Source organism: Acinonyx jubatus, chromosome E1 (assembly GCF_027475565.1).
Source record: "Acinonyx jubatus isolate Ajub_Pintada_27869175 chromosome E1, VMU_Ajub_asm_v1.0, whole genome shotgun sequence".
In the NCBI taxonomy this organism is placed as follows: domain Eukaryota; kingdom Metazoa; phylum Chordata; class Mammalia; order Carnivora; family Felidae; genus Acinonyx; species Acinonyx jubatus.
Window position 1 is genome coordinate 28,169,755 of NC_069397.1, and position 20,230 is coordinate 28,189,984.

At 41.8% G+C, this 20,230-nt stretch overlaps 2 protein-coding genes across 7 annotated transcripts in view; both read left to right on the plus strand.

The window, feature by feature from the left end:
- The first annotated feature begins 393 nt into the window (after positions 1-393).
- Positions 394-4,198, plus strand: SRSF1 (serine and arginine rich splicing factor 1). 3 transcript variants are annotated; one of them, XR_003412568.2, is made up of 5 exons: positions 394-737; positions 1,147-1,331; positions 1,700-1,872; positions 2,638-2,756; positions 3,678-4,198. XR_003412568.2 is itself a non-coding variant. In XM_027034215.2 (4 exons), exons 1-4 carry the CDS (start codon positions 544-546, stop codon positions 2,674-2,676), a joined length of 591 nt encoding a protein of 196 aa, XP_026890016.1. In that variant the 5' UTR covers positions 394-543; the 3' UTR covers positions 2,677-4,198. The 3 variants fall into 3 exon arrangements, 2 of the variants coding, with proteins under 2 accessions (XP_026890016.1, XP_014943886.2); XM_027034215.2 differs by having other exon boundaries at positions 2,638-4,198; XM_015088400.3 differs by having other exon boundaries at positions 397-737; positions 2,074-4,198.
- A 166-nt stretch (positions 4,199-4,364) lies between these two features.
- VEZF1 (vascular endothelial zinc finger 1) overlaps positions 4,365-20,230 on the plus strand; it is a 30,487-nt gene continuing 14,621 nt past the window's right edge. For 2 of the 4 annotated variants that reach the window (XM_053212631.1, XM_053212630.1), the window contains exons 1-3: positions 4,365-14,766; positions 17,950-18,084; positions 18,492-19,668. In XM_053212631.1, coding sequence (XP_053068606.1) covers positions 19,636-19,668 — 33 coding nt within the window. In that variant the 5' untranslated portion in view covers positions 4,365-14,766; positions 17,950-18,084; positions 18,492-19,635. Of the gene's footprint in view, positions 14,767-17,949; positions 18,085-18,491; positions 19,669-20,230 lie in introns of those variants that run through there. The other 2 variants (XM_027034212.2, XM_027034213.2) reach the window with 2 other exon arrangements.

The window sequence follows — 20,230 nt, forward strand, 5'->3', positions numbered from 1 at the left end:
CCCTTCCCCTTTAACTCCGCCCCCGGCAGTCTTTCCCGCCAAAGGCCGTTAACGCCGCAGAGCATTGTGGGACACAGCTCAAGGCTAGGTTTCACCAAAGGCTTTCAAGGCGCGGACTTGTTTTTAAAAGGGACTCGTTCCTGGGAAAGTTGACTATCCTTTAAGACTCGTCAGGGATTAGTAGCCCGTTTACCGATGGATCTGTGTTTAATTCTTACCAAACGACTGGTCACTTCACTGGCAAGGCACTCCGCAAATCGGGAACGCGGGGAACTTTTTTCTCCCTTCGCGCGGAGGGTGACGTCGCACGTGCGTGAGCGTACCTATCGCAGTGCCCGTTACGCTCTTGCGCGTGCGTACTGAGATCGAATAGCTGCTTCCTCCCGCTTCTCTTCCTCCCTCCCCCCATATCCGTGCGCCGAGCTGATAAAGGCGCCATTTTGGAGGGGCCGCGGGAGACGTGGTGTCGCTGCGGGCTCGCTCTGCCGTGCGCTAGGCTTGGTGGGAAGGCCTGTTCTCGAGTCCGCGCTTTTCGTCGCCGCCATGTCGGGAGGTGGTGTGATTCGTGGCCCGGCAGGGAACAACGATTGCCGCATCTACGTGGGTAACTTACCTCCAGACATCCGAACCAAGGACATTGAGGACGTGTTCTACAAATACGGTGCTATCCGTGACATCGATCTCAAGAATCGCCGCGGAGGACCGCCCTTCGCCTTCGTTGAGTTCGAGGACCCTCGGTGAGGCGGCCCGGGGCTTGCGGCCTTGAGGCAATAAGTTGGGAGTAGTTGGGAAAGGCCTTGATACAAAGAATGGGGAGGTGGGCTCTTAGGTTGGGGGTAAGACGATGTCGCCCATGCAGGAGTCGAGTAAGGAGCCGAGTCGCTGTGGCTTCTCTGGTGACTGGGCCCATGGACGTCCCCAGAGCGGACTTTCGGTCTCGGAGCGGGAAACTGAGGCGCTGAGGGCTGGTGTAGTGGTCGGGAACCTGGCGTGCTTCTGGGTGGGGGAGGGGCCATTCCTATTATGCAGCGCATGTGGGCTCTTCCATGCTGGGTGCGCATGTGCGGGGGGCCGCTAGTTCCCGACTGAGTTAGCTGCCCCTCCCGGTCCTTTTTCTTACGCCTTTTGCTTTCTATGATCACGCAGAGACGCGGAAGACGCGGTATATGGTCGCGACGGCTATGATTACGATGGATACCGTCTGCGGGTGGAGTTTCCTCGAAGCGGCCGTGGCACCGGCCGAGGCGGCGGCGGGGGTGGAGGTGGCGGGGCTCCCCGAGGCCGCTATGGCCCCCCATCCAGGCGTTCTGAAAACAGAGTGGTTGTCTCTGGTGAGTTTACTGTTCGTGTGGGTTGTTGAGAAGGGACAGAAACCACTTTTAAGTTTTTCCTTGCGTGAGCAGTGTTGACAAATGCAAGTTTTTGTGATAGGTCTTAAATTAGTTGCTCGGGTAAATTTAGTAACAAGGAACGCTGTAGTGGAGATATACCTGTTACCACGTAGTTATTTACTATTAGGTTGAGTACCTAGAATATGAAGATCTTTGCAAGTAAGTTTGGACTCTGGATTCCAGGATCTTAGCAGCTCTTAACCTAGGATCTTGAGTCTAATTAATTTTAAAGTAGCTTTTGTTCTAGTGTAAATTTCAAGTTTAATGTGAAATATAGAGTGAGTGGTGTTGAAAAAATACCTTTTTAGGACTGCCTCCAAGTGGAAGCTGGCAGGATCTGAAGGATCACATGCGTGAAGCAGGTGATGTATGTTATGCTGATGTTTACCGAGATGGCACTGGTGTCGTGGAGTTTGTACGGAAAGAAGATATGACCTATGCAGTTCGAAAACTGGATAACACTAAGTTTAGATCCCATGAGGTAGGTTTTTTACACTTACTCTTTTCTTTGGCCAGAATTGGATACAGTGGTCTTAACAGTGGAATTTGAAGGTAAGATTCAGGCAAGGGTGTCCAAGTAAAGTACCAGATTTCTGGTTTTAGTTACATTGTATTCGTTCAGCATGCCTGAAGACAGGTGAAAGCTTAGATCTTTCAATCGAAAGTTCTGTCTATTCAATAGGGAGAAACTGCCTACATCCGGGTTAAAGTTGATGGGCCCAGAAGTCCAAGTTATGGAAGATCACGATCTCGAAGCCGTAGTCGTAGCAGAAGCCGTAGCAGAAGCAACAGCAGGAGTCGCAGTTATTCCCCAAGGAGAAGCAGAGGATCACCACGCTATTCTCCCCGTCATAGCAGATCTCGCTCTCGTACATAAGATGATTGGTGACACTTTTTGTAGAACCCATGTTGTATACAGTTTTCCTTTACTCAGTACAATCTTTTCATTTTTTAATTCAAACTGTTTTGTTCAGAATGGGCTAAAGTGTTGAATTGCATTCTTGTGTAATATCCCCTTGCTCCTAACATCTACATTCCCCTCATGTCTGCTAAAATGTATTTTAAGTGATGTCATAGACAGGATTGTTTAAATTTAGTTAACTCTCCATGCTCTTCAGACTGTGATATTGTGTAAATGTCTATTCTGCTCTGGTTTGTGTGAACTGGGGATGTTGGGGGGTGTTTGTGGTTATCTTACCTGGGGAAGTTCTTATGTTTATCTTGCTTTTCATGTGTCTTTCTGTAGACATATCTGAAGAGATGGATTAAGAATGCTTTGGATTAAGGATTGTGGAGCACATTTCAATCATTTTAGGATTGTCAAAAGGAGGATTGAGGAGGATCAGATCAATAATGGAGGCAATGGTATGACTCCAAGTGCTATTGTCACAGATGAAATTGGCAGTATTGACCTTATACTAAAAGGCAAGGGTTTAAAGTGATTATATACATCTACCTTAAAACACTTGCAAACATCTTATGCAGTTATCTTTAGCTACAATTGCTTTGCTCTTTAAACCTTGGCAATTGTGGCAAATGTTACATTGCCCATTTTGTAACAATTTATTTTGCTCCCTTCCCCCCTTTTTTGTTTTAATAGGGACTAATGTGGGAAGAACTGGCTAATTTGTCACAGTGCTTAGTTACAACTGTTAATGTGTGACCTGCTGTTGGTGTACATGTGGGTACAGGGTGTCTTTAATTCCAACCAGATAGAGTATAATATCAATACTGCTAAATCTGCATGTCCTCTGTGTGACTGATATAGCGTTGCTATTTCATTTTTTTAAGACAAAATGAAAGCAAAATAGAGAATTCCAATGTATTGGTGTAGATAATCTAGTTGGGAATACTTTTTAAGTCTCACCTTCCCCTTTTAACTAATGTTCATAATTGACTCGTTTAAAACACTTTAATTTACAAATTAAATTGCAGATGGGAGCATTAGGTTTAGTTTAGACTTAGGGTGGGTAGCAATACCAGTAAACTTTTCAACTACATAACTTTTTGCAACCACAAAACCTGTAATACGCTGTACAGTAACAAGTGTTGGCATTATCAGTTGAACTGTAAATATAAAATGCTTCTTCCAATTAGTCTCTATGATGATTAAGTTTCTAAAATTTATCTGAACACCATTCAGAAACTTGTTTTGGGGAATTTGATAGTTATTGATGTACATCTGTTAAACTGATGACAGACATAACTCATCATTCCCCAGAAACCTTTTTTGATTACAGTATCTAACATTTTGCCTCCTCTTTTTTGGTTTTGCTGGTTATAAAGGTTTGGATTGGAGAGGGCTCACTGGATCCCAATCCTTGGAGCTGGATCATTGGATTCAAATCATAATGTGGATAGGATAGGGAGGATGAATTACAAGGATTCATGGAGCGGGATCAGATTACCAGGAACATAGGAGTGGATTCCTGCCCCAACCAAACCGCATTCGTGTGGATTTTTTTTTTTTTTTTATTCAACTTAATTGGCTATTCCAAAGATTTTTTTTTTCCTATTTTTGACGATTGGAGCCCTTAAGATGCACGATGGAATTGTGTTTTGCATTTTTTGGTAAAAGGAGCAAAGCGAGGACCTGGAGATAATACGCTGGAGCAATCTCCTTGGAAGGATTCAGCACGAGTAGATGGTAAACATTTAAAGGGGAAAGGGGGGGTTTGTTTAAAATAGTAAATCAGTAAGTCACTTCTAAATTTAAAGAACAAAATTGGAGTTGAAGAATAAGTAGGTTTCCAATTGGCTATTGCCGTTTTTCTTTGAAAAAAAAATAAACATTTTTTAAAAAACTATGCATGGTTGTCCTTTTTCCTCTTCATGTAAAATTTTAAGTGGGTGACTATCCGTTAATACTTTGATGAGATACTGATTCTTGTGTTATGTATTAGTAAATTAAAGCTTCTTGAAAGGTAATCTCTAATAAATGGTATTAGCCATCTCTTAATGTTAATTGTAAAAGTCTTCAGGGAGATAAGAAGGAATTTGGTGTATATGATATGGTAAATGGGATGATCTAGTGTCTGAAAGATAAGTTTCCCGTACTTTGACAAAAATGATTAGAAATTTATAGATGTTTATTTTTTGGTGATAATCTAGACAGCATAGGTTTTTGTGCAAAATTTGGGTAGTGACTAGTTAATGTTAACTTGGGGATAGTGTTGGAGATTGTCAAGCTCTTCTCAAAAATTGGTAAGTATTAAATGTTCAATTCACAGAAACAAATTACTTTGTTTTGAAATGTGAATACTACACTAGAATATTAACTGCTTATATTTGAGTGAATTATTGTTAATAAAAAGCTGGGCTTTAAAATTTTGCCTGTGAACCCTTGTCAACCATAAGATTATTCTGTATCCAAAACCTACCAAAGCAGTGATTTATAGCTTAGTCTGCTAGTTCTTGTATCTTTTTACTTGACAGCCCCTTGGTGCTAAATTTTCAGTGAATTGGGGAAGTAGATTTTTAGTTAAAATCCCTAATCTTTTTCTTTTGATTTCCTCATAGCTAGTCAAAAACCATCAAAACACATTTTTTGCACCCAAAAGAATTAACTAAATCTTAACATTTGCCTTGGATGCTAATCAGAGTTGGAAGCTGAATTTAAGACCACTATGCAGGTGACATAATTTCAAACCTAGAAAAAACTAGACCTGATTTGGTGGTAGAGGAAATGGGCCCCGAGAGAGATTTGCATAAGGGCACCTAACCAAAACATGTAGATGAACCTTGTGGAATGTAGGAAGGAAGGGAAGGGATCTTAAGTTCAAAACAGATTCTTTAAGTAGAGAACTTGGTATAGACTACAAAAATTACTAGTTCTTATGCAAGAATTCAAAATCCAATGTTCAAGAAGTGGAAAGATTTTTACTATTAAAACTGACAAGTTCTGTTTTATGTGTAGAACATAAGTATTTTAAACAACTAATTTGGGGAAGGTTAATGTGAGCTAGGCTTAAGCCTGTGTTCATTGAATGTGTTGGAAATCAGACCAAGATGAAAATGCCTTCACTCAAGATTGAGTGCATTAAACCTAAGTTCAAAGATGTACTCTACTAAAAATCATAGTAGTTCCAACCTCAGAATTGAAGTGAGATGGGAAATGTGTCATAAATAGGCTGTCTGAAGATGAGAGAACTTAACTGCATATTTATGAAAGATAGAGGGGTGCGGGTCCAGACCGCTGGAAGCTGTGAGGGGAGATGTAGGTTTTGTTGTTTTTGTTTTGTTTTGTTTTTTCCAGTCTTAGGAAATGAGTCCTAAACCTCTCCTGTTTTGGCAGCTACTAGCAGAAAGTCAGTCACATTGTTTTAGAACTAAAAAAGCTGCCCTGTATTGTTCCCCTTTTCTCTCCCTATTTGTGTCTCCTTAGAATAGTGTAGGGAACCTATAATTAGTTTGTTATTTTCTAACCAAGGAAAAACTCTTAAGTCTTTCTAAGAAGCAGTTATTTTTCATAACATCAGATTGAATAACCCACCTTGCTGTTCAGCCCACATCCTTCTGGAAACAAAAGGTAAGAAACCCATTTTCTGATTTGTAATTGTTTGGGATCTGAATTTTATTTTAAAATTTTGTTTAATAATTTTTTAAAATTTTGTATAACAGATTTTCCTCATCTAAAATGTTTTTTCTCCTAAGTTTTATACTTTTATAAATTTTGAGTGTTCCCATGGACACTCATTATAGTGTTTAAGTTGAATAAGATTGATTTAGAATTTCAGCTTTCTCAGTTTTATCTTTGAAACATCTTGCTCATTAGGGCTGACGTGGGGTTTTTTTGGTTTTTTTTTCAAGTTTTCTGTGTAGATGAACTGTGTCTTTTCACTTTGTATATGAAGCGCTGAAATTACAAATTAAGTTACATGTATTTATCATAAGTAGTAGTAAAAGCTATTAGGCTGAAGTTCTGTTGTTACATAACCATTCTTTGGTTTCACTTAGTTTTATCCCGGTAGAGTGCAAAGGCAGAAAACAGGTTCACAATCTCTTATCCAAAAAACTCTGAAAACAAAATTTGTTGTTGAATGTAAAACCTGACCAGAATTGATGCCTTAATTTTGCACTTTCTGGGGCTACGCGGTCTTCTGCAGAAATATTGGTGTTTTGTTACACAGTTACCATAGGCTTTGCTGAGGGTGTTACATGATACAGGGGCTATATACCATATATTTTAATATTATAAAGTGAAAATGACTAAATTTTAAATACATTTGCCTCCACAAGTTTGGGTAAGAGATTGTAGAACTAATAGAATGAAGAGCTAAACCTGTATACCTTTGGGCTTGTGAGTGAAAAACCTGTTAAGTGTGGATCCTTTATTGAGATGTAAGTTCCCCATCTTTTTAGGCTGAAGCAGCCACGAGAGAAAAAAGGTATGACCCACATTTCTTTATATTCTGTCGCTGTTGTGGACTCAACAATTGTACTCCACTGAAGGAAATTCTGCCATCCTAGTGTATGTAGTGGTACATTTTATTCTTGGGGGGTAATTTTTTTCAGTACTTTACAGGACTTTACATTGATCAGTCTGATCCTATATGAGAAGCTGGGATTGGCATGAAGTAATGAGATTATAAGGAAGCATCTGTTCATTGTGTTCATTTTGATTGCCTATTGAACAAATAGCAATCCTGGCAAAAACTTTAAAAAGAGGCCCAGGAAGTTAGACTTAGTCCTGTGATTGAGGACTTTGGGGATGCTTCTTGATTAACTTCAAAAGCTATACCTGACAGGCTTACATTAAAGGTGGTTGTGATTTTGTAGGAATCGAATTTTTGTTACAAAAAGCACTTGATGCTTCTGAAAAAATAAACTGAATAAATTAGTCTTTGTCATGTAGAAGTTAATTTAGGCAGAAATAACCTCATAATAAACATTCTAATAAGTTCTGCAGCTGGGTAATTGGGGAGAGAATATTTACACTTAACGCATACTTTTGCATAAGGTGGTTGCAGTTGTAGGTAGGTGTGCAAAACAGATAGATGAAACAATACTTAAGATCTTGAGTTCTGCAGATCCTGGGTGTTTGTCTTTATCTCTTAAGCACAAAGGAGTTAACGCTCAACAAAGTTAAATGTCTTAACTCCTGTAATTTAGGACTGTAATCTGTCAACTATTGATAGAACTATCGATGTGAAGATAGTGGAAATTGAGAGCCTCTATAGAATGCTATATTCATCTTCACCAAATATGAACAAAACCACTTGTAGGGATGCCAGATGTCTAATTTTCTTTTTTTTTTTTAATATTCCACTCCTGTTTGAATAAATGCTAGGGAAAACTGTATGGCCACTAGAGGGGGCTATTACACAAAATCAACCAGGAAATTATCCCTACTGTAAAACATCGCTAAAGCAAAGTGGAAAGCAACTGCCTTAATCCTATTAGCTTCAAAGTTAAGTGGGGTTTTTTGAGTAAGTTTCCTTACTATAACTTTACCTTTGCCTTCCCATCTGTTGAGTAGGAATCCATTTAGGTCTTGAATAGAGATTTACTAGTACTGAACGAACCTATAAAGAAAAATATGTCTAGGTTTGGGGACTTAGGAGAAAACGCTGTAGATGTGAATTTGCTTGTTTCCCTGTTTCCCTTGTACACCTACAGGTATAGACCAGTAAGGCCAGAAGTATAAGAATTGGATACAGGAGTAGATGCGCTACACAAAGCAATCTAGGCATAAAATCGGTCCTATACTAGGAAAAACAAATATGTATTCTGGGACCTTTGTTGCTTGTTTATATGGCGTGAAACAGGTTTCTGGAATCTTCTTCCGTAGCATTACTGAAAGACTTAATGAGTATTAGTGTGTCTTAAAATCCTGCTTATTCATCAGGTTAACTGTTTACATTTGTCTGTTCTCTAGGCTTTGCTTAACTAGACACACAGTATCTTGTGACCATAACGTCTGTACACATAGTTCTCTTGTCATGTTTACTTAATGCCATTTTTTTAAAGAAAGCTTAAATTTCAGCATTCGTCATTCCCATCATTCCCCTCTCTATAACCTTATATTGCAAAGAAACTCAAAGGACACAAACTTAACTCTTGTTTAAATTCACTATAAAAATACTGTTAAAAATTTTTAGGTCCAGTCGATGATACAGTTTACTCAAGAAAATGGGTATGGGAGCACACACCTTAAAACATTGATGTTAGAAACTTGTATGCTTTGAAGAATAAGATTCTAAAAGAGCAAATAAAAGTATTTTTCCAAGAGAGAGCAGAATCAAGTTTACACAGAGGTTGCCTGCCTAACTAACATTTTATGTGGCAAGTGTAGCCACAGAAGGTGGTTGCTGACTAGCAGGCTTGGTGCAGGTTGGATTGAGAGGACTCTAGGTTGATTATACCTGTGTCTTTAATCTTAGCAGTGTTAGCTATGGGGTCTCCTTAGCCGAACTTGTGAAGAAGCACTCTAAAACCAAAATTGTACAATTGGAACTCCAAAATTGACTTTGTAAAAGAAAAAAGCTGAACTTGGAGATTGTAAATTGCCAGAGGCATGGTAGAATTATGTCCTGAGGTGCTATTAGGGAAGCCTTAACACACAAAGTTTGGGATAAGTGTTCAAGTTGTGGCAACGATTAGGGTGTAAAACTTAGGAATGGACTGCTGTATCAGTCAAAAGACAACCGACAGCCTTTAAATAGGACTTGGAAGTACTGGGCTGAATCTCTCCTGCCCTTAAAGTGGCTTACTTGGAAATTTGAGTTAACAACATCTACTGTATGGTCAGTGAATTTTAAGTGTGGTTAGAATTTCATTAGTATCCTCACCTCAAGCCTCAACTGTCCACCAGCCACTGTTGGTAGGGTGGTTTTGTTTTTTTTTTTTTAATGAAAAATTTATCCTGTCACTCCCTACTAGAGTATTTTGAAATCTCATTGCTTGGAGGTTAGTCTTAGAAATAAGGCACCTGAGGCCCTTGGTAACCTAGCCCCCAGCCTACCTTTATAGCTTCATCTCTAGCCCTCCCCCTGATACGCTCCATATCCCAGGACGTGGCGTTCCCCAGCATTTCTTGCATTTGGTCCTAGTGTTTTTTTTCTCCTGCAGTGCCTTCCATCTCTTCATTTAGAGAGATTTAACATTGGATAGTATGTCAAAAGTCACCTCCTGGGAACTTAATGCCCGTCATACGGACAGAATCATTCCTTTGTGTGTGGACACAGACTTGTGTGTGTGTACCTCGAGTATAGCTAGGTCACCTAGCTTGCTTGCACTCTCCAGCCATCTACTTCAACTTCCTTGTTTCATGAATTTTAATTTCCTGAGGAACCAAGGTGGTGTCTGGCACGATAGTCACTAAATAAACTTATTTGAATGAGCACTATTGGTCCTTCCCCTGTTCCCACAGAGTATTTCTACTGTATCTTAACTTTTGTCATTCTGTCTTGATTATCAGTGAGTTGTTTATGTATCTGTCTTTTCTAACAGGTCATAACCTTTCTTCCTCCCCCTTCCAGGTATAGCACAAAATAGCTATGCACTGAATAGACACTCAAGATAATCATTCAATTGCTTTGGAAGAGAAACCTAGAAATTTGAATTATTTCCCATTCTGAGTATCTTGAATAAGTAATCAGTAAATATAGGTCTATATTTTTTCTGTGTCTAAGTTGGGAATAAATCTTTGTTATTGATTGTGTAGTAGTAGAAGCTAAATATTTGTATGTAACATTAAAATATCATTTTCCATTCTGTGACCTCCTGGAGTGTTTCTAATTATTTTTGGAGACTTTTTTTTTTTTTTTTTTTTGAGTTATAAAATAAACCAAAAGTGACATCCACGTTTTAAGGCGTGAAATGTTGGCTGGCACTAAAACAAAGACAACTGAAAATGGTTCCTTTGTCCTCTAAAACTAGGTAGTAAAATTGCATACCACTTTCTGTGTAACCAGTTTTTAGCCCAGTACCATTGTATCTACAACTTGAACTAGAGCTTATTTGCCAGATACAGTTCAAAATGCTGTTCAGTTTGTGTTCCATCTCCATTTGCCATACCAGCATCCTTATCTATACACCCAAATTCATTACTGAAGTGTTTTAGCTGATTTCATGTCAACTCCCTTAATACGAATCAACAATAGGTCTACCTTTCCAATTAATCACTATTCTCAATCACACCTTCCCTTGCTCTGGTTGATTTGGTAAATAACGGACCATGCTTGTTTTTACTTTTGTGTTTGTAGACCTTTCTCCTTCCCTCCCCATTAGTCACCCTGAAGCTTCAAGTCCTGATCATCCTCTGTTAAACTTCATTCCTGAGACTATAAACTTCACATTTCTTCTCTGTGATGCATTTAATCTCACAAATTTATTTTATTACTATTGGAAGTTTTGTGGGTTTTTAGTACCCAGTGAGGTTTCTGTAGAATTATTTGTATCTCCCATTCAGCCAAATGCAGTGCTGAAAGAACTTTTATTCCTTAGAAGCAACACACTATAGAAGTCTATTTCACAAGCTTGGGTTAACTGGTTGGATTGAGAAAACTATTGTGTTCTTAACACTGCATCAAATAATGGCTCCTCAGATGTGAAACTAGGAAATTCAAATTTAAATTCTAACCTAATCCAAGTAACTTTTCCCATTATAATGTTGCCCCAAGATCAGTCTTACAAAGTCCAGAAGAAAGTTGTTTTTGTTTTTGTTTTTGTTTTTTTGGTAAGCTGTGCACACTCTGAGAATAGATCATCAAGAATTGATGCTGTTGTCTCCCTAAGGGTAGAATGGTTCCCTCCTGGTGCTTCTTCCTGTGTCTCCTTTTTACATCATTCTTAGTCACGATTTTTAACAGAAGAAGCTTTAAATTACTTCCAGACTTTGTGGTCATACCTCAATGAGAATTCCTGCAGATTTCCCTTTGGGTTGGATTCTTTTGGTGGTTATTTATCCAAAAAGGCATTCATGTGTGAAGATTTATATAGAATTTAGGAAATGGGTAATATATTTCCTTGGTTTGGGAGAATCTTAACATGACTCCAGGACCCTGCCCTGGTTAATTGTCTCAAAGCCAAGAGACTCAACAAACCTCTCCTTCACTATCAGCATCCCCGTTCCTTTTGCCTCTAATTCAACCACCCCTTCATGATCAGCTAAAGACTTAAGCATTCTTGGACTAATTGCACTATAATTCTGCTTTGCTTTTCTTCACATTTATATATTGTTGCATATGATGTATGAGCTTGCATGTTGCTTTTAATCTGTTGTATAATTGTTTTGTGTACATATATTTCCCCTGGCTACATAGTAAACTGAGCAAGCACTGTTAACTTTTTGACACTTCCAAGATGCTCATATGCTAATACCTTAATGTTTATGAATAAATCTGTTCATAAAATCCTATACAGGTGCACTGCATGGCTTAAGTAGTATGGTCCTCTAATCAGATTGGGCTTATGTCCAAAGTAGTGACTTCAAGGGTTCATGCCCTTGCTACCTTTTTTAAAGGAAAAATGCAAAGGCATTAAATACCTTATTCTCAATGGTAGTAGTTAACTCTTCCATTAAATACTTTGATTCATTTTAATCTTGGAGTGGCATTAGCCTCATTTTGCAGTTGAGATAATAGGCTGAAAGATACTAAAAGTGACAGGCCCAGAACTTGAATCTTGTGACAAATTTGTTCATTTTACTACCACATTGCTTTTTTTTTTTTTTAAGCCAGCCTGCCTTTTTCAGTGTGGTGGTTTCTAGGGGCTTAAGTGAAAATCACCTGTAATATCCACCTGACGCCACCAGGGTGTCCCATGGTGCTGTCTTTGATCCGTGTTTTAGTCTTAGTGGCTGTGGCCCAGAGCTCAGCAGCAGGAAGGTCAGGTGATCCCTGACTTTCTAGTATGCAGTGCAAAGCCAGCATCAGAAATGCCCTTGCCCTCTTTTAACTCCTACTAGTCAGGCTGGCCTCAGGGCACAACCAGGGCTTGGCTAGCCACTCCTAACTGGGGGCAGGCCACAAAGGACAGTAAGATAGAAAAGACCCTGTGAATGGGTAAAATGTCCACAAACATGCATTTGTTCTAGTAGCTGAATATACACTTAACACAAATTTGTATTAGTGAAAGAGATCCATTACAGAAAGATTGAGTTGCTTTACTACTCGAGGTAGATGAATTTTAAAAGCCAATGTATGGTGACTTCAGTAATAGTCTGCATTACACTTAGCCCTGAGTATGTATACAACTTCTTAGGCATCCGTGTTGATATTTAACAATCCTTTATGATGATCTTTGGTGTTAAAGCTATAATTTATGTGAGAACTAATGAGGTGAAGTCTATTTAGTAGTAAAGAAATCAAATGCCTGCTTTAAATTTTTTTTTCCTTCCAATCCTTTTTAAGCACTTCATACAAATGTCTATGATTCTTTTCAAGTTTTAATTTCTCTACTGGGAGGAGCTCCATAAAAGTATGCCCAGTGACTAGTACAGTTCCAGACATTTAATAGGTGCTCAATTAATACTTATATATTGAAATAGCAAAACTTCCATAATAGCTATGGGATGGTGATACATGAGCCGTTTCTCTAAGGAGAGAGTTAGTGAGCACTTTGATTTGTCTTTAAGCTGATTAGAACCCTTTATGAAGTGGGAAAGTAGTCCCTGAGAGGTCCTGGACTGCCTTTCAAAATATGAATGAAATATGTTATTCTGGGTAGAAATTAGCACAGCCTGGATTTGACCTTAACCATGCAATATCTCTAAGATTAGGTGTTCACCAGGGCTCTTAGAGCTACCAGGATAGGCTTACTAAGTTAAACATTACTGATGGCAGATGTTGGGTTGGTAGTGCCCTTTTCCCTTACTGCTGCCTGTCTTCCCAGTGTGTCCCCATCCCCAAATTCTTGTGGTTTTAAGGAAATCACTGGAATAAATCCTAAACCTATCTGTAGTAGTCCAGCACCCTTTTCAGCTTTCTCATGTCTTTGGTGAGAGGCTAATCACAGATTACTGTACCAATTTGGACCCTTCTGTAGTGATCGGAATAACTGAGCTAAATTAACATATCAAACATGGGGGCTTCCTCAAGCTTCATGAGTTTTTCTGAGTGTACTGTGTAGGGGACTGGATGAATAATTAGGAATAAAAGTTACTAGTTCCAGTGTTCCTGAGAAGCATCACTAAAGGATTTTTTCATCCCTTAATTATAAATCTATAAATGCATTAATAGATTGTTCTGAAGATGCACTTCCATATATGAAGAGTAAGTATATTGCCTTTCCTATCTAAAGTGCAAACTACTAAAAGGCAGAAATGTGTATCCTAACCCCCAGAAAGCCTGTTTCTGGGATTACTTTATACCTACCTGATGCTCCCAGAAGCTTTTTAACAGGCTTAGATTGACTATTTGTGATTGTTGAATGAAAGGTGAGAGAAAGTGAAAGGAGAGGTGGGGCAGGCAGAGTAAGCTGGAAAAACGAGGAAATAGCTGGGAGCTGAAGGGGGGGGGGGGGTACTTATGTAAGGTCAGTAAAACAAAAAGAAGAGGACAGGGTCAGGCCTTGGGGCTAGAGAGCTAATTCTGTCAACTAGTAGAGATTTGTATGCTTTGTTGAAAAGATAACTTCAGGAGAAAAATCTAGATTCTCCCATCTTCCCTGTTTACCAGAGTAAATTGTTCATCAAGTCAACCTACACGGTCTTCTAGGAATTCTGGTCCTCTTCAATTCTAGCAAAGAGCTTGTTGTCTCTGCTCAGGCAATCAAGGATACAATGTTTCAAGTAGTATTTGTGGATAGCTGTAAACTTGATGTTTTATTCACAGCTTAAGGAGCAACTGTGGAGTACAGCTGTTGTCCCTATGTTGAGCTTTAACAGCTTGCCAGGTTCCTGCACCTGCTTGTAGGCCTGGACCCAATGACTGAGCTTTAGGCAGTGTCTAGTTCAGGGACTGCTCAGGGTCAAGAAACATCTTTAAAGGAGTGAATTCCCTCCTTAGCCAGATGTTATGCTGTTGTGGCCTTGTGTTGCCATCTCTTGGCTTACTTTCTAGAGTGGAGCAGCCTTCCTAAAGCTTAGTCTAGCTAGTCTTGTGATGCCGCATCAGTGTCTTAGGTCACCACTGCTCACTTCCCTCATGCAGAGAGCATAATACATCAGTTCCTCAACACCTGTTTCATTATTCCCTGTTCCCTTTTTTACCAGGAATGGAGGGATCCACAGCAGAACATCAGATTGACCCGATGAGGCTTTTTCTTAATTCTAGGTCCATGAAAGGGAGAGGAAGGACTACGGACTCAGAAAGAGGGAACCATAAGATCCGCCTGTATTAATTAATATGCTAACTCTTTGGAGATTTCTGAGAAACACAATCCTTCCTGAATTCTGGACTACTAATTCTGGTGTGAAGAAATTATCAATGAGGTGTGTCTATCAGGGTTCGGGTTAAAGAATATTCATTTGATTTATCTGTTTTTGCTCTGCCCCTACTCTTCATGACATTTGGACAGGCATTAACAAGTAGTGATCTCTTGTTGCAAATGAATAGTGTTTTTCTGGTAATGCAGATGAAACAGCACAATGCTGTTCAGTTTCATTACATCCATCTTTTAACTAGTGGAATGTGTGTGGGGTGGAGGCTAAAGCCACTGAAAAGAGTTTTACCTCTGTACCAGAATAGCTTCAAGTAAGGATTTAATTTATGTTTTTGACTATTAGCATGATGATGTAACTGAGCTAAGCTTTTAGTTGGGTTTAGGCCCACCAAGTTTGTGTGACTTGTTTTTTTCCAAGCTGAGCCATTACCCGGGGCTTGGGGCATCTGAGGGCAGGGAGGAACAGGTGGCCAAAGGAGAAATGTTTGGTGCCTGAGAGTATGTTTTCCAGTTGTATTGAATTTCTTACTTGGTGTATTTTTGACCTTACTTTCTTTCCTTCTTATGTGCTATGCTATTTTGCTGGCTATTTGTTAGATGTTCTCTGTCATTTAGGAGTTGTGAAACGGAAGTTAGCTTTTCTACTTAAATGCTTTGTGGATGGAACTGATAGGTTTAACATTGATTTCTGGTAGCTTCTTTCTAGAAGAGTTAAACTGATAAATGTGTTTCTATGGCTTTGGACTTGTTTTTGGCATCTTGGGGATGGGACCCTTCTTAGAAACAAGTGTTTTAGAACCCTCAACTACTAGCTGAACTAAATGTCTACCAGGAAAATGAGTGGATTTATTTCCTTTACCTTTGTTCTCTGTGATTGTCTAGCTGTCAAGGAACTTAAATAGGTATTCAGAGAAAAAAATTCTCCCTTGATTCCCCTTCCTCACCTTACCAGTTAAAGCAGAAATAACTAGTGATGACACTTTAGGTGGTAGAATTGAAACACAAACCCAGCTTCTGACCACATGGGCCACAGGCAATTGGCTTAAGCCCTTAGTGTGGTTATGAAGTTGGGGTGGACTGGAAGGGGGTGGGGAGATTACTTCTGCTTTCCTCCTGAGAAGCTTGGCTGGGTGTTGTTGTTTTGGTTTGGTTTGGAGGAGGGGGGCGGGGTGCTTCCTTTGGTAAAATGTTCTTCCTTTCCTCCTTGATTGCATTGAGGCTGGTAATGAAGGGTAAACACTTCTCTCTGGCCAATGTTTTTTGGTATTTGCAAATATTCCATTCTTGGCTTTTCCTAGATTTGTTGTCAGTTCTAGCTTTTTTGCATGAAGAATAAGTCCATTAACTTGACAGATTTGAAGCCTCTTCTAACTTCTTTGGAGTAGATATTCCCTACTGAAAGTTTTGGATTTGATTTGTTTTCAATTTGCTGAGAAGTCTTACTTGGGGACAGGTAATTGACAACAGCAGAGATGTTTCCTATTCCTAGGATTCTAAATCTAATTATAACCCCAGTGTACTCACAGGATTTTAAAATTCTCTCCGAAATAGGAAGGAAATATCCTGTTACTTTCTAATGTTTGCTAAAAGTTGTCTTTAGAAAAGCTGATCTAAGTTTTCAAGTAATCTCTACCCCCAACGTGAGGCTCAAACCCATGGCCCCCACATCAAGAGTCACATGCTCCTCCAACTGAACCAGCCAGGCGCCCCCTAGAAAAGCTGATCTTAATAGGTATCTTCCTTTGTCATGTGTCATTAGCCTTTTGTCAACTTACATTAGAGCTCTTAAAAAGAGAGAGGGATGAGGCATGGTGAAAAACCTGTTACTCTGAAAGAAAGTGAGAGGAATAATGAACTGTTTTTGTGGACTTCACAGCCCCAAAATTAATCTAGAACCAACTAATAGCACCAATAAAAATATTTACTCAGGACTTCTTATATTACAGGAAATGTTCTAAGCATTTTACATACATTTCTCATTTAATTCATAAGTCATCACTGTGAGATAACGTATTTATTTTGTCCTCATTTTCCAGATGAGGAAATAAATCCCTGGAAGGTTAAATGACAGGTTATATAAGCTGGGGCAGAGGAAGTGGGAAAGAAGAACCTGAATAAGATGAGGAGGAGGGGATCTTGAGTTTTATTTGGGTGGATGTAGGCAGACTTTTTTTTCTTTTTTTGCTTAGACACCAAACATTTCAGTTATCATATTTGAAGGTAACACCACTGATTCACCCACTGAAAGTTGTTCACAGTAATCAGGATGAATTTACTGTCTTTAGACATCTTTAGTCTTTTCACTTTCTCCAGTACTGTCTGTGGAAGCTGGTTTGAGGAGAGGCTCATTTGTTTGTGGTTAAGGATATTGTCTGTCCTAAGGGTAGAAATGCCCCTTCTAGGGATGGAGTCTTTAATCTTATTGGTTAACCTCCTTATATTCCTCAAAACATTTGGACCTGATTGTTTTTGAGTAATTGTTCCAAAATTTTGGATATTTTCCCTCTGGAAAATATCCTAAGGTTTAAAATTTCATCTGAATTTAAAAAGTTGTTAAATTTTCTTTTTAAGGGAGGGTTTGGGGAGCAATCAGGAATTTGGGTTTCCTCTCATGGATAGAGATAAAATTAGCCATTTTCCTCAAGAAAAGTGACACTTCTGAATCCCAGCTCTTCGTTAATGAGAACTGGACTGTTTTCATTTGACCTCTACTTCCTGTTGGTGGGAAACAGAGGTGCTGTGAGGAAGATTGCTGGAGAAGGGTTTCTAGATCTCGGAATAAGTTCAAGAGTCTGGCAATATTGTCATTAGAATAATGGTCTTCATAAGCGCTAGTTTTCATGATCCTAAAGCTTCATTTTTAACACCCTTTGAAAGGCTGTAAAGTAGGAAAGGTTAAACTGGGGAGGAGGAAAACTTAGTAGATAAATTACATAGACCTTGAGGTGATTCTGTGCTCAAGAAGCAGAGACGTGGAGTCACTGAATGAACATGAAAGAACAGGCAGTGTCTACGGTCAGAACTGAAAGGTTTTAGTTTACCTAGTTAATTCCTTAGATTTACATCTTAGTTCCCTCCTTATCTTGCATGTGCATATAAACTTAGGCTTACTGAGCCATTTTATTTTTCTCCCCAAATAAGACTAATTTTATAGGAGACATAGGGGCCACTGCAGCAACTTAGCTGAGGAACGTATGAGAAACTGTTCATTTTCTGTCCCCTCCTGTCTTAGGCTGATCTGTCCCTTGACGTGCTACCTGCTTCTGCTACCCACCCATACTGCAGACTTCTCATTCATCCCCAAGGCCTCCAAGCAATGTCCAATAGGGAATCGACTCTAAAAGGAACCAGACCAGACCAAAAAGGTGTGCAGCCCTTTCATTGTGGTGACTGAGGGAAGGAAGGAATGGGAGGGGGTATACATGTGTAGTGGATGGAAGGGAAACAGACGGTCAAATTACTATATCTCTTCAGTTTCTTTTAGAATAGAATTCTGCAACCATACTATCACTATTGTGTAAATATAGGGGAAGTTCAAGATGGTGACCTTGATTAGAATATGTCTGGAGAGGAATAAATGGAGTGTGTGAGATAAGACACCGTTGGTTATGAAAGATGTTGAAGTCCTGAAATAATGTGACCATCTGAGGAATTTTTTTAAGCCAGAGTTTATAAAAATATCACCAATACAGCCTGCCCCCTCACTGCCCGCCACAGGAGACTTCTTGGACTGGAGACATTTGTTTAATAATAGCTTGTCTCTGATATTCCCAGTAGCTACCTCTCTGAGGAGAGGATAGCAAACGTTCAGGACATCATCCTACAAAGTTCCAGTAGCAGTGACGCCTACACGGAAGACTTGGAACTGCAAACAGAGGCTGGGGTCACCTCAGTGACATCTGACGCCGTCCAACCACAAGTTCGATTTTTGTTCTGTGGGGCGAGAAAGACTGTACTAAAAGACAAAAATAGTTTCTTATCTATACTTTCTCACTTGTTTTTGTTTATTTTTTTGGCGGGAGAGGGGGATGTTCGGGCAAAATTTCCTATCCTCTCTGGCGTTAAGGGGAGGATGGGAAAGCTCAGCCCTTCGCCCAAGAATAAGCCAGTAATGACATCTCTACGCGTGGGAAGTGTTTCCCTCAGCTGGGAGGATCTGAGGCTGCACCCCAGTGGGATTCCTTGCTAGAGCTGGAGGGCCGCTCCGAGGTAGATGCACATCGTAAGCAGGAGTGCGGAGGGGTTAGCTGGCTGGGGATGAAATACCAGACGGGAGAGACACTCCAAGTCCTGGGGGCTTCCCCCAATTTGGAGGCACGGTAGCGCGGCGCATACGGGACGGAAGAGCCAGGTGACCGCCGTGGCCTGCGCCTGCCGCCGAGGGTCTGACAGGGACGCGACGCTGCTGGGCACCGCGTTGGAGTCCCGGGAGACGGCGCCGCAGTGCCCAGCGAGTCCGCGCCAGACCCTGGCGTCCTCCATCTTCTCTCCTGCGCTCCCCCTGCTCCGGCTGCCTGAGCCGCGGACCGCAGCACCACACACCCCCGCGGGGGGGGACGCCGCGCCCCATCCCCGCCCCCGGCCCCACCCCAGCCCCCCCGCGGAGGCCCTGACCCCACCGCCGGCGGGCGCTGGCTGAGCTCCGAGGCGGCGAGTCTGCGGCGGGGACGCCCAGAAGGGGTCCGGGCGGCTGGGGGCGGCGGCGGCCGGGTCGGGGCTCCCCCCCCGCCCGCGCTCGCCGCGGCGGTGGTGCGTCCCGGAGGTTACCGGAAGTGGCCGCGCTCGGCGCTGCCATGTTGAGGAGCCGCCGCTGCCGCTGCCGCCGCCGCCGCCGCCGCCGCTTTGTTGTCGCCTCCTCCGGCTGAGGAGGCTCCCCGAGCGGGGGGAGTGGGGAGGAGGGGGGTCGGCCGCCGCAGCCATGGAGGCCAACTGGACCGCGTTCCTGTTCCAGGTACTGGGGGCCCCCCCGGGGGGGGCACGGGGGGGACAGGGGGGCCGGGCCCCGGGCTGGCGGGCGGGCGGGCGCTCCTCCTCCCCTCCCTCCCGGCTCCGCTCTCCGGCCCGGCCTTAATCCCCCTTTGTTTTTCCGCCCGCCCGCCCCGGCGGAGCGGGGCTGCTGAGGTGAAAGGAGGCGGCCTCACGGGGTGCGGGGGAGAGAGCAGGCCTCGGGGTGAACCCCGGGCCCCCCCTAACACACTCACGCACACGCACACACCCTTCCCTCCCGCCCTGAAGGGGAAGGGAGGAGGCCGGTCGCTGTCACCACCCGCGGCCCAGAGAAAGGAGGGCGCCGGGCCGCTGGATAGCGCGGGCCGCTTGGCCACCGCGCGCTCGGCCCGGGCCCGCACCGTGGGGTGAGGGGGGGTCCCCAGGTCCTACTCTGAGACACCCCCCCACACACACACACTTCATCCATCTTTCGCTCTCCTGCCGTTTAACCTCCCTCTCCTCTTTTTGTGTGTGTGTTGACTTTCTGACCCCCCCATCCCCGCGAATAGCGGGTATCCCTGGGT